Source organism: Macrotis lagotis, chromosome 1 (assembly GCF_037893015.1).
Source record: "Macrotis lagotis isolate mMagLag1 chromosome 1, bilby.v1.9.chrom.fasta, whole genome shotgun sequence".
NCBI classification, from domain to species: Eukaryota; Metazoa; Chordata; class Mammalia; order Peramelemorphia; family Peramelidae; genus Macrotis; species Macrotis lagotis.
In genome coordinates this window covers 45473827-45487153 of record NC_133658.1, presented here as the reverse complement: position 1 = coordinate 45487153, position 13327 = coordinate 45473827, and the positions used below count along the sequence as shown (strand labels likewise).

Here is a 13327-nt window from a genome sequence, read left to right as displayed (position 1 = left end):
TTATTTTTTTCCTCTTTCCTCTAATAGAAATGCAAATTAAATCAAGGGTTTTTATGTAATAGCTAGAAAATTGGCATGAATTTTAAAAGATGGAAATAATCTTTTCAATACACTTTAAAAGGTGGGAATAGATTGGGGAAAACAGGCACACATTCTTGGTGGAGCTATGCAGTCATCTAGCCATTCTGAAAAGTATTTTGTAATTATTTGAGAAAACCCAAAGCATATCCTTTGACCTTGTAGTCATGTTTTAGGCATAGACCCCCAAGGTGGACAGGTGGGTAGTGAAGTAAATAGAGTGCTCATCTGGAATCAGGAAGACCTAAGTTCAAATTGAGTCTCAGACACTTAGTAGCTGAATGACCTTGGACAAATTATTTAACTCTATTTACCTCAGTTTCCTCACCTATAAAATAAGCTGGAGAAAGAAATGACAAATCATTTCAGTGTCTCTGCTAAGAAAACCCCAAATGGGGCATCTCGGTGGTGTAGTAGATAGAACATTGGCCCTGGAGTTAGGAGTACCTGAATTCAAATCCGACCTCTGACACTTAATAATTGCCTAGCTGTGTAACTTTGGGCAAGTCACTTAACCTCATTGCCTTGTAACCCCCCCCCCCCCCAAAAAAAGAAAACCACAAATGGGACAAAGAATTAAACACAATTGAAAAAACTCAGCAGTAACAACAACCCACCCCCATGTGCTCATAGGCTTCATATGTTTTAAATTATTCATAGTAGCACTTTATTCAGTTGCAAAATATCTAAAAATTATAAATGTTAATATTGGAATAATGTACTATAAGAAATGATCACCTAAACTTGAATTTAGGTATTCAGAGAAACATGGAAAAGTTATCTGAATTTATTCAGAGTGAAATACATAGAAGTGAAAGAACAGTACATAGAATGATGGACAATATTAATTATATTAATATTTTGTCTCTTTTACCACCCCCTTTTTAAGTTTATAGATCATAGATTAAACAGAACTAAAAGGACACCCAAAATTCTTTTTTTTTTTTTATTAGGTTTTTGCAAGGCAAATGGGGTTAAGTGGCTTGCCCAAGGCCACACAGCTAGGTAATTATTAAGTGTCTGAGACCAGATTTGAACCTAGGTACTCCTGACTCCAGGGCTGGTGCTTTATCCACTTTATCCACTACGCCACCTAGCTGCCCCTGACACCCAGAATTCTTAAGAAATTAATTAACTGTAAAGATGTTTTTAATTAAAAATTCCTTTTTCTTTTCTGTTTTAAGTAAAAGTTCAACACATGCCTTTCAAAGCTGTATTGTCTTTGATATTTTCTGATATGTTCTTTACAGTTTTAAAAAACTGCCCCCTTTTCCTTTCCTTTTGCCACTCCATCTCCACCTTACTCACCCACTCAACCTATTAGAAGAAAAACAAAAAAAAAAAAGGAAAAATAAAGCCTTTGTAGCAATATAACATAGTTATGCAAAACATTCCTACTGTGGCCACAACTAAAAAATGTATGATTTTTGTGTGTGTCTTCAATTCATTCCTCACTGTCAAGAGGGTTGGTAGCATGCTTCATCCTCAGAACTCTTGAAATTGTAGCTGGCCATTACATTGATCTGCTTTCTCAAGTCTTTCAAAGTTGTTTTTCCTTTATAATGCTATTATTAAATAACATTGTTCTAATTATGTTTATGTCACTACATCATTTCATTCAGGTTTTTTCCCAGGTTTCTCTGAAACCCTCCTTTTTGTCTTTTCTTATATCCTAATTTATTTAGCCATTCTCCAGGAGATGGGCACTTCTGTTTCCATTTCTTTGCTATAACAAAAAGTGTGTTCCTAAGATTTTTTTTCCTATATGTGAGCCCTTTTTCACTTTTTTTGATCTCTTTTGGGATATAGATCTGAGTGATATCATTGAATCAATAAGAAAACACATTTTAGTGACTTGCGGGCAGATTGTGCTGTTTACATATCTGTATTTTATAACTTTTCAGAACAAAAGAATAATAGTTACTTATTTAAGGTTAAATACTGATTTTTTTTTTGCTGAACTCATTTAATAGAATTTGATTTGTTTCCTGATTTAACTGATTTTAGTGATGGATGATAAAATGAACTTCATCATTGACTTTATAAAGGGGAAACCCTAATGAACATAATTATTATTATTTTATTTACCTGCCACACTTAGAGCAAGAAAGGACTAGTTTAGATGTCATTTTTCAGTGGTCAGTGATTTGCCTAAAATATTGGGTAGTATTGAGGTGGTACATTATGTAGTAGAGCTGGAATTTGAACCCAGCACTTTAGGTCTAATATTTTTTCAACTGTTAGTCTTTTACTGTTTAGGCATTGGGATTTTATAACAGAGTTTGGGAGAATATTTTTTGCTTTGCAGAGATTTTGTGTAATCCTCTTTGGTTCTGTATTTTTATTCTGTAGAGGATGCCAGCCCCCATTAGGCTGCGGGAGCTGATCCGGACCATCCGGACAGCCCGAACCCAAGCAGAAGAACGAGAAATGATCCAGAAAGAATGTGCTGCCATCCGGTCATCTTTCAGAGAAGAAGATAACACATACCGCTGTCGGAATGTTGCAAAACTACTCTACATGCACATGCTGGGCTACCCTGCACACTTCGGTCAGGTAAGTTTGTCTGGGTTGATCTCATTGGTCTGTATCTTGTAAGCTCCTTGGGGATAGGGATGGTTTTGCTCTTGTATTTATATTCCCAGTACCAAGTCTAGTGCCTTGTAAGTAATAGGCACTGCCTAAAGGCTTGTTGGTTGTAAGGATCCTCTTCTGGGATCTTCAGCTTTTAGAAAGCCATTTTTGGTTTCCCTCATTTTATGTACATTGTGAGAATGAGAAAAGCATGCAGTGGTCCAATTCCAAGGTTCTTCTTCCCATTGGGGATCTGTTCACATTTTAGGAAAGTAAGATATGTTAGTGGCAATTTTAGGGAGGTGTGGGATATGATAATGGAAGCACCTTTAAAAGTTAAGGGGTCATATCTATCTGTTTTTGGGGCAGGGTTCTACTTTACTTTTTCTATGGACATTGGATTATTCTTTTTTTATCCAGATCAGTAAGAGAATTTTAATTCACACAAAAAAGCTGAAATAACTCTTAAATGATGCTTATAACGTACTTAACTGGTGACTTTTTTTTTAATTAAGGAGATATAGGTTGAAAATATCTTATTGTAGCATTTATGGGCTCGTCCATAATAATATGCAAATGTGTGCTTGTTTATACATAAATGTGATATAAACATGCACGTGTTTATGTTTTTTCTGTTATAGAAAATTATGTAATATCTCACTTGATAGTTGAATCAGAGATGGCATGATAGTTGCTTTTTATATTGTTGTCTTCCAAAGGAAATTGGTTGTAGACCGGTCATCATAAATTTTAGGGCTAGGCTACCCATGACAGTTATTGATACCATTACATGTAGAACTTGACCTGAATCTCAGGTTGACTAACTCTTCGTTTGCCCATGTTACCTCTTGATTTAAGCACATGTGAATCAGCTTCTATTTGATGCTTTTTTTTTAAACACAAACCCTTCAAATGTTTTAAAAAATAACAATTGTAAGTTGAGAGAAAGTGCATGAAATTCAGTGCTCTATCATCATGATCAGTTTGAGGGTCTAGAGTACAGTAGTATGGCCAGTATATCATATGCATATGAGTTTTTTTAAATTGCGGTTTTATTGTACTTTTGGTTTCACACTAGACAGGTAAAGGTACTGTATTATAGTTGAAGATTTGGGGATGCTGTGATAATCAGAAACATGGGTAGTGTTAGGGACTTTTTGGCAGGGCTAGTAGTTGGAAAAATTGCTTTGAATATGACTTTGGCTTTTAGTTGGGAGTAATGATTGAAGGAATTAGAGTAGGTTCTTGGTTACTCTAGGGTAGAAAATAGTAGGTTCTTAAATTTTTTTTTTGCTGAGAACTCTCCTCATTTTTGCTTTCTTAGTTAAACTTAATAATTTGGGAAACCAGTGATATTTAAAGGAAAGGATTTGGTTTAAAGAACAATGAGGTTATGGGAGGAGATAGGTGGCATATTCTATTAGAGCCCCAACTTTGGAGTAAGAAGGGGCCTGAGTTCAGTTTGGTCTCAGACACTTGATAGTAGCTATGAGACCTTGGACAAGTCACTTAACACCATTGCCTCACAAAAACCAAAGAATGAGATTAATAGTATCAACTTCAGCATACCCCATTGCTCTCCCCCCTCCCCCCAACACATATCAATACATATAGCACAGGACTTGAAACTACATGTGCTTAATATGCTTGTCATTAACTCGATAACAAAGACCCAGGTTATTGCCTCTTTTCAGATACTGCCTTGGACCTTGGACAAATTATCTTCTCTCACTGAATCTCCCTTTACTGATCTGTAAAATGCTGCTAATAATAGCTACAGTACTAGCTTGCCTAACAGGGTTAGGTCTTAGATGGGATAGTTGTATAAAATGCTTTGCAAACTTGTAACTCCTCCATCTCTTCTATCTCCTTCTTCATCTTTTTGTCATCCTTTTCTCTCTCCTTCTTTTCCTCATCTTTCTTTCCCCCTTCTCCTCTTCCTCCATCTCCTTTGTGTCTTCTCTTCCTCCTCCTCCTCCTCCTAGATTTGCCTGAGCACTGAGCATATGCCACAGCTAAGTACAGAATGAGTCCTCAGTAAGTCTTTGTTGGCTAATTGATGAAAGGCATATTATGTGTTAGATTTAGAGAAACCTGCTACATTAGGATTTGAGCCCAAAATAAAGAGAATGGAATTCAGAAGGTTCTTTTTACCAATTGTATCTTGTGAATAATTGATTCAACTGCTTTAATTTTTAAAAAAAATTTCTTTTAATTCATTTTAAAAAATTTTTCGTTTTCCAAAAGTTTTTTTTAATATTTATCCACGTGCATATTTATTAGTTACATAATTTTCTTCCACCTTCCCTTCCCACTTTCCTCCCCTCAGCAGCAATCTAGTGAACATTGTACATGTACATTTGTGTTTAAAATGTTTACATATTAGTCAATTTCTATGTGAGGAATTAGGACCAAGGGAAAAGAAAGAAAGCCATGGGAAAGGAAGGAAAAACAGAAGAGAAATTTTTTAAAAGTGAACATAATATTCGGTCAGATTCTGTAGGTTTTTTTTTTTGGTTTTTGTTTTTTTAGTTTATTTTCTTTGGATGGGGATAGTGTAGTCCATAACAGGTCTCCCAGGGTAATCCTAGCTCTCTGATCTATGAGAATACATTCATCAAAGTTGATTAATTCACAATGTTGTTGTTAATGTGTACAATGTTCTCTTGATTCCACTCCTTTAACTCACCATCAGTTCTGTAATTCGTTCTGACCATTCATGATTTCTTTTAGAACAATAGTACTCCATTCATTGATGGGCATTCCCTCAATTTCCAATTCTTTGCCACAAAAAGAGCTGTTATGAATATTTTGGAACCATGTGAGACCTTTCTTGTTTTTTATGATTTCTTCTGGATATAGGCCTAATATTGCTATTGCTGGGTCAAAGAGTATGATCAGTTTTATTGCTCTTTAGGCATAGTTCCATATTGCTCTCCAGAATGATTGGATTAGTTCACAACTCCACCAACAGTGTATTAATATCCCAATTCTCCCATAAACTCTCCAATATTGGTCACTTTATTGTCATCTTAGCCAATCTGGTAGGTGTGAAGTGGTACCTCATAGTTGTTTGAATTTTCATTTCTCTAGTCAGTAATGATTTGAAGCATTTTTTCATATGATTACATATAGCTTTAATTTCTTCCTTTGAAAACTGCCTATTCGTATCCTTTGACTACTTATCATTTGAGGAATGATTTGTAAATTAGTAAATTTGATTCATTTCTCTGTGTATTTTAGAAATGAGACCTTTATCAGAACCCCTTGCTGTGAAAATTGTTTTCCAGCTTTCTGTTTTCCTTCTAATCTTGGCAGCATTGATTTTATTGGTGGAAAATTTTTTTAATTTAATATAGGTAAAATCATCCATTTTGCATTTTATAATGTACTCTATATCTCTTATTTGGTCATGAATTTCTCCCCTTTCCATAGATCCAGTAGAAAGTATTTCTTAATCTGTTAATTGGTCTATGGTACTGCCTTTCTGTCTTAATCCTGTACCCATTTTGAATTTATTTTGGTATTAGGATATGAGATGTGGGTCTCTGCCTATTTTTTTCCAGTTTTCTGAACAATTTTTGTTGAATAATGAGTTTATTCCAAAAGCTTATGTCTTTGGGTTTGTCAAATAATAGATTACTATAATTAGTTACTACTGTTTCATTTGAACCTATCCTAATCCACTAGTTCATTCCTCTATTTCTTAACCAGTACAAGGCAGTTTTGATGACTACCGCTTTATATTATCATTTTAGATCTGGCTAGGCCACTTTCTTTTACATTTTTTTTATCAGTTTCCTTGATTTTCTTGACCTTTTGTTGCTCCAGATGAATTTTGTTACTATTTTTCCAGCTTAGTAAAATTATTATTTGGTAGTTTGATTGGTATGGCACTGAATAAGTAATTTAATTTGGGTAGAATTGTCATTTTTATTATATTAACTTGACCTAAGCATGAGCTACTGACATTTTTCCAGTTGTTCAGATCTGATGTTATTTGTATGAAAAGTGTTTTGTAATTGTATTCATACGGTTTCTGGATTTATCTTGGAAAGAAGATTCTCAAGTATTTTATGTTGTGTGCAGTGACTTTGAATGGAATTTCTCTATCTTTTGCCCTTGGGCTTTGTTGTTCATATATAGAAATGTTGATGATATATGTGGTTTAGAAAATATTTACTGCTACTTTGCTGAATTTGATAATTGTTTCAAGTAATTTTTACCACAGTTCTCTAAGTATATCATCTGCAAAGAGTGATTCCTTGTTGCCAATTCTAATCCTTTTATTTCTTTTATCTTTGCTTATTGCTAAAGCTAACATTTCTAATTCTATATTGAATAGTAATGCTGATATTGGACTTCCTTATTTCACCCCTGATCTTATTGGAAATGCTCCTAGTTTACCCTCATTACATATAATATTTGTTGATTGTTTTTATTATTTTATTTTAAGGAAAACTCCATTTATTCCTATAATCTCTAGTGTTTTTTTTTTTTAACAGAAATAGATGTTATATTTGGTCAAAGGTTTTTTTAGATTCTATTGAGATTATCATATGATTTATTTTGGTTTTGTTATTGAAATCAATTATATTTGAGTCTTTTCCTAATATTGAACCATCCCTGCCTACTTGGTATAAATTCTGCCTGATTAATGGTATGTTATCCTAGTAATAACTAAGCTTTACTTTGTTAACATGAAACAAAACATAGGTAAATTTGTCATTTTGTCCATCCACTGAATTTATGAAGTTTTTCTGATTCTAGTATTATTTAAGAGATTCTAAATTTCATTTTAGTACAATCTTTTGGTAGGAAATTTTTTGAATTTTTTTGAATCTGACTTCAAGTTTTCACATACATAGAGAAGGAAAAGAGGATGGTATATGAAACCATGAATTTTCATTACTTAGTGCTTAAATATAGAACACATTGAACATATTAATTCCAAAGCAGTCTCTCTTATCTTTATTTAAACCTTCTTATATTCTATGTATTTTCTTCACAATGTTGTAATCATTGTATAAAAATTGTTCTCCTGGTTTTATTCACTTTAGTCTATCTCAGTTTATACAAGTCTGCTTTAAGTTTTTCTGAATCTATCATTTTAACATTTCTTATGGTGCAATAATCTCTTCTATTCATAGACATATAATTTGCTCAGTCATTTACTAATTGCTTATCATTTCCAATTCTTTACTACAATAAAGAGTGCTGCTATGAATTTTTTTGTTTATTTGGGTTCATTTTTTTTCTTTTAACTTTTTGTGGTCTTAGTTTTATAGTGGTTTTGCTTCGATGCAAGGGTAGCTTAGTGATCTGTTTAGTTTTAGTAGTTTAGTGATTTATTGAGTTTAGGCTGAAATTGCTTTCCAGAATAGTTGTACCAATTCACAGCTCCATCAGCAGTTCATTAGTGTGTCTGTCCTCCCACACATTCTGCAACAGTTATCATTTTTCTTTTTTCTCATCTTTGTCAATTTGTTGTTCCAGTTGGAATTCAGATATTTTAATTTATATTTCCATTGTTAGTAGTAGTAACAATTTGGAGCAGTTTTTTTTTATGATTGTTGATAGCTTGCTTTTCTTCTGATTATATGCTTTGACCATTTGTTTAATGGTATGTAGAATTTGAAAAGGAGTCAGAAGGTGTGATCTTTGGGAGTAGGGAGGTAGGAATAGAAGAAATTGTTGAATAGAAATAAATTGAGGCAAATTACTTGTAGTTAATTTTATAGAAGGTATGGTTAGAAATTCTGATGGTTTGTTATGGGCAACTGAGTAGAAGTAAATTCCTAGTCTATTGCAAAAGTGGTTGACTTGTTTTTGTTTTTGTAAGGCAATGGAGTAAAGGGACTTGCCCAAGACCACACAGCTAGGCAATTATTAAGTGTCTGAGACCTGAGGTCATATTTGAACTCGGGTACTCCTGACTCCAGAGCTGGTGCTCTGTGTCTGCTGTGCCACCTAGCTGCCCCCAAAGTGGTTGACTTTTGAATAAGACGTAAATAGCGTTGTGAGAGATGAAAAAAAAATCTAATTTCAATACACTGGAATCAGTCACTATGGAATTCTTGACCTTGAAATATATAAAAACTTAAGGATTTTTTTTATTTTAAGATTTAAAAAGTGTTAGTTGTAAAGGTCTTGTACTTTTCTTCCTACAACTTGCTCCTTTTTGTGCTTAAATTCAGATAATAATAATTGACATTTTATATAGTCCTTTTTATCTTAAGTAGAATCTCTCACTTGAATATGGTAATATTTAATGATGGTATTTTTAATTGTTTAAAGCATTCAAGATTCTCAGTTGGAAAGTGTTAAATACATTAAGTTGATTGAGCTCTTTTACTATATTCATCATGATTCTAAGGAAGATCTGTCTTATCTAACAGGAAAGACCTAAGTAAAAAGATTGGGTGAAGTAACATTGTTAGGAACATCTACTTATGTGGAAGCATTTGGGTAAAAATTTGAAGATTGGCAGAGAAAGAAATTGTTATTTTTAATAAACACTCTAGGCCTCCTGGATGAACAGAATGAGGAAATGAAAGAGGCAGGCAGGAAACAGACCTGACACAGAGATAAAATATTGTAGAGATGACCGACTTCAGTCATTCATCCATTTGTTGGTACACTTTCTCTTTCCCTCTGCTAAAAAGAGAATAGCCTGTAACTTTTCAGTTTGCCTGAATGAGAAGGGAAAGATAACTCTCATTGTCTCTGTCTCTATTGCTATTTTAAATTTTAGATACAGATATACACACGTGTACATGTGTGGTTGACTTGTTTGAATCTAATTTTTCCAGTTAGGAAAAACTAGTTACTAAGGAAGAAATGATAGAAATCTTGGCGGTGGGGGGAGTGATCACTCCTTTAAGTTTGTGATACGATTGTATGACATGTATTCTAGTCTTGGGGAGAAAAGATTTTGTTTTTCAAAGGATTTAGAGAAAGGAGAACTAGGATCCCATGATATAAAATTCTGTGAGGAATGAGAAACTACTCAACAATGTTAGTGAAGATACAATGAAAAACCATTTTAATCAATATGAACAGATTGTTGAATAATGAGATCAGTATTTATGCACAGAGAACTCAAAAGATGTACAAGAGAAGAAAACAAGGTCAAGTCAGAGGTTGAGTTCAAAAGAATGGCACAGCCCAGAAGAATAGTGTTAGGAACATTAAAGCTCAGAGTAGATTGAGATCAGTGAGAAAAGTTATGAATCACAAACATTTTTCGTTTGTTTTTTTTTCCCATGTTGGGGTAAAGAAGTTCAAAGAAGAGAATGGGACTTTGGTGCAGTGTGGATGGGGTGATGATAATAGGAGATAGAGATGACAAAACTGCTCCATTTTTTATTTTGCTTTTGTTTTCTTTGCCAAGAAAAATGATCTTTGGATTAGGAAGAACAGAACATAAAGGTCTTTAGGATGTGAATACATAAGGTAATTAGTAATATGGTAATGAAGACCAAACTACCCTTGAAATCACCAGATCCAGATGACCTACAATTCTTCAGAACTGCAAGACCTGGCATAGGAGATTGCTAATGCTGTTAATGGTCTTTGAAAGATCTGTTGGAGAAGTGGTACAGTACTATGGGTTTGGAAGAGAAGGATCCTGTTCTCCCAGAAAGGAAGGAGTGTCTGCAAATCTAACATGATTGATTCCTGGCAAAAAGAGTCTGATAATACATTCAGTGTTCTATATACCCCTTAGAACTTTGCAAAGAAGTGGAAGGAGGTGGCCCTAGAATATATTGTTAAAGGGAAGATTAATGAATATTGGGAAAAGGACAATCCAGCATTATGTTATTAAGAGCAGATTATGTAAAAGCTAACTTTATTTCCATTTTTTGACTGAGTTACTAGTTGGTGGATATTGCAATGTTGGAAATAGAGTTTAGGTTGATTTCAGCAAAGCATTTATCGGAAAGTCTCCTATTGCTTTGGTGGGCCAGATGAATAGATAGGACCTAGAGAATTATGCATTTTTGTGGACTCATACTGAGTGAATGGCGCTAGACCCATACAGTCTTCCTTAATGCTTGGTTGAAGATTGCTTGTGGTCATCTAAGGAATATGTGGTCAGCAGCTAAGTGGATCAATGGCTGTAGCTAGAAACTTTGAGACAGGAAGTGCAGAAAGGGTAAAAGATATGGGGAAGGAAATAGGCATTTCTAGAGCTCCTACATCAGACATTGTACTTTACAGTTCTTCACAACAACCCTGGGATGTAGATGGTCCTGTTAACCTCATTTTATAGGTAAGAAAAGTGAAGGAAACAGAAGTCTAATAGGATAAATTTTAATAGGAGTAAATGTTAAGTCTTACTGTGGATTCATAAGAATCAACTTTACCATTTACAAGTGGGAAAAAGCTTTGAGGGTTGTAGTGAACTCCAATCACGTTATGATATGTTTGTAGAGTGAAACGATTGCAGTTTTTCATGCATGTTGAGAAGTGCATACTCAGTTATCTAAGACAGGTGATAGCCATCATTATATGACAGCTATGGTCTTACAACAAGGTTTTGTATTCAATTCTACCTGTATTTTTGGAAGAAAACTGATGAGGTGGAATTCATAGATGGGAGAGCCAGGATAGTGACAGTCCCTGTTCTTCACGCCACATGAGAGTTTTGCCCAGGAGAATAGAAGACTTGTGGGGTAAAGACAGAAGAGGTTCTTCAAGTATTAGAACGTCTTTCATTTGGAAGAATGATGAGATTTGTTCTGCTTGTACCTAGTGGACAAAAAGAGGATCAATGGGAAAAAATATAAAGAACAAACGGAGACTCGATGTCAGGAAAGACTGAGACAAAATAGACTGCCCTGGGAGGGCTCATTCTCTATCATAGGTCTGGATGAGCACTTGTCAGAGTCATGATAGAGGGATTGTATAGGTACAGACTGGAGTAGGAGACCTGAAGGTCCTTTGAAAGTGTAAAGTCTCTGCTGAAAAATGTACAACAAAAATAGGTAATCTGAGACAGCTTTTTGAGCAAGTACAGCAGTCTTAATTTCCCCTAATTCTTCTTTCTGAGTTAATTATAGACTTTATTCTTAGTTTTCATGGTTGTTTAAATATTAGTTCAGTATCCCTACCTTTTGGAATTACCTTTACATCTTGATTATCAAAAATTGTTTCATGGCATGATTGATTTTACATGCCTCACCTCTGTGAAGGAAATGTGGTTGGTCTGTCTCATTTGCAGAATGTGATTCAGCACCTCCTGCCTATGTATTTGGGGGACCATGGAATATAGTAGAAAGGACACTGGCTTGGGAAATAGGAGATTGTAGTCACATCATTGCCACTGACTAGTAGCTGCAATGCTAGGCAAATTAGTCACTTTCTGGGTCTTTAATTCCTCAGCTACAAGCAAAACAAAACAAAGCAAGAGATTGTTCCAGAGTAATGGTTCTTGTACTTTGTGCATGGGATCCCTCTAGTAGTCAGGGTAGTGAAACACATGGACCCCTTCTGAGAATCATGTTTTTAAGTTTATAATATAATTCATAGGGAACCAACCAATTATATGGGAACACAGTTATTAAATATTAAAAGAACAAGTTTGTAGACCTCAGGTTAAGACCCTCTTTAGACTACAAGATCTAGTCTTTTAAATGTCTTTGTTTTCTAATATGACACTTAGTGGGCCTTAGTAGATAACTCGTAACTTAATGACTTTTGTTTATTGAAATGAAAGAAGTGGTTTGGTCATTAATGCTTCTTTACCAATTGATAGGATTTTTCTACAACACTTGTATTTTGACATTTTCTAGCATTAGATATCCATTTGCTATTTTCTCAGTGGATATTGGTCTTCATCTCATTACATGAAATCAGGATATTTCTTTTATGTTTAGCCTTCATGTAAAAAAATATAATTTTTATGATGATATTGTTCTATCTCCTACATTTTCTACTGGGTCATTTCTTCATCTCCTCAAAGAATCAGAATAATAAAGAAGAAGGAAAAAATCAATAAACCTAACATATTGAAAAAGATTAACTATATATAGTAGGGGATGGCTAGGTGGTGCAGTGGATAGAGCACCAACCTTGGAGTCAGGAGTACCTGAGTTCAAATCTGACCTCAAACACTTAATAATTACCTAGCTGTGTGGCCTTGCAGCATTCAGTTCCACACCTTGTTTAATATTGCCCCAGTTTTTTTAGTATAAATTTAATTAAGATCTTTCTTCTTATGAATTTTTTTTAACTTTCAGTTTATTTAAAATAGAAGAGTTGTTGAAGGTGGGAGAAAGCAAGATTCCCTCAAGGGATAGAAGCTTCTACTTCTCTACCACTGAAAAAACCGCAGCTTGACTTCAGGTGCCAACTGGAAGTGCAGGGACTGATGTTTTTTTTAATATGTAGATGAAGATCCTTGGGAAATTTTTTTTTTTTTTTTTTTAGGATTTTGCAAGGCAAATGGGGTTAAGTGGCTTGCCCAAGGCCACACAGCTAGGTAATTACTAAGTGTCTGAGGCCAGCCTTGAACTCAGGTACTCCTGACTCCAGGACTGGTGCTCCACTGAGCCACCTAGCCACCCCTCTTGGGAAATTCTAAAAAGAAAGTTTCTTGAATTTGAGTTACAGCTCTTACATCAACCCCCCCCCCCCCAAAATAATCAATTATATCGTAGATATAATTGCA

The 13327-nt window shown here is 34.5% G+C and overlaps 1 protein-coding gene across 2 annotated transcripts in view; it reads left to right on the top strand.

The window, feature by feature from the left end:
- AP1G1 (adaptor related protein complex 1 subunit gamma 1) overlaps window positions 1-13327 on the top strand; it is a 71317-nt gene that overhangs the window by 14240 nt on the left and 43750 nt on the right. For both annotated transcript variants that reach the window (XM_074199881.1, XM_074199888.1), the window contains exon 2: window positions 2431-2634. In XM_074199881.1, the coding sequence (XP_074055982.1) occupies window positions 2431-2634 (204 nt within the window). The remainder of the gene's footprint in view (window positions 1-2430; window positions 2635-13327) is intronic.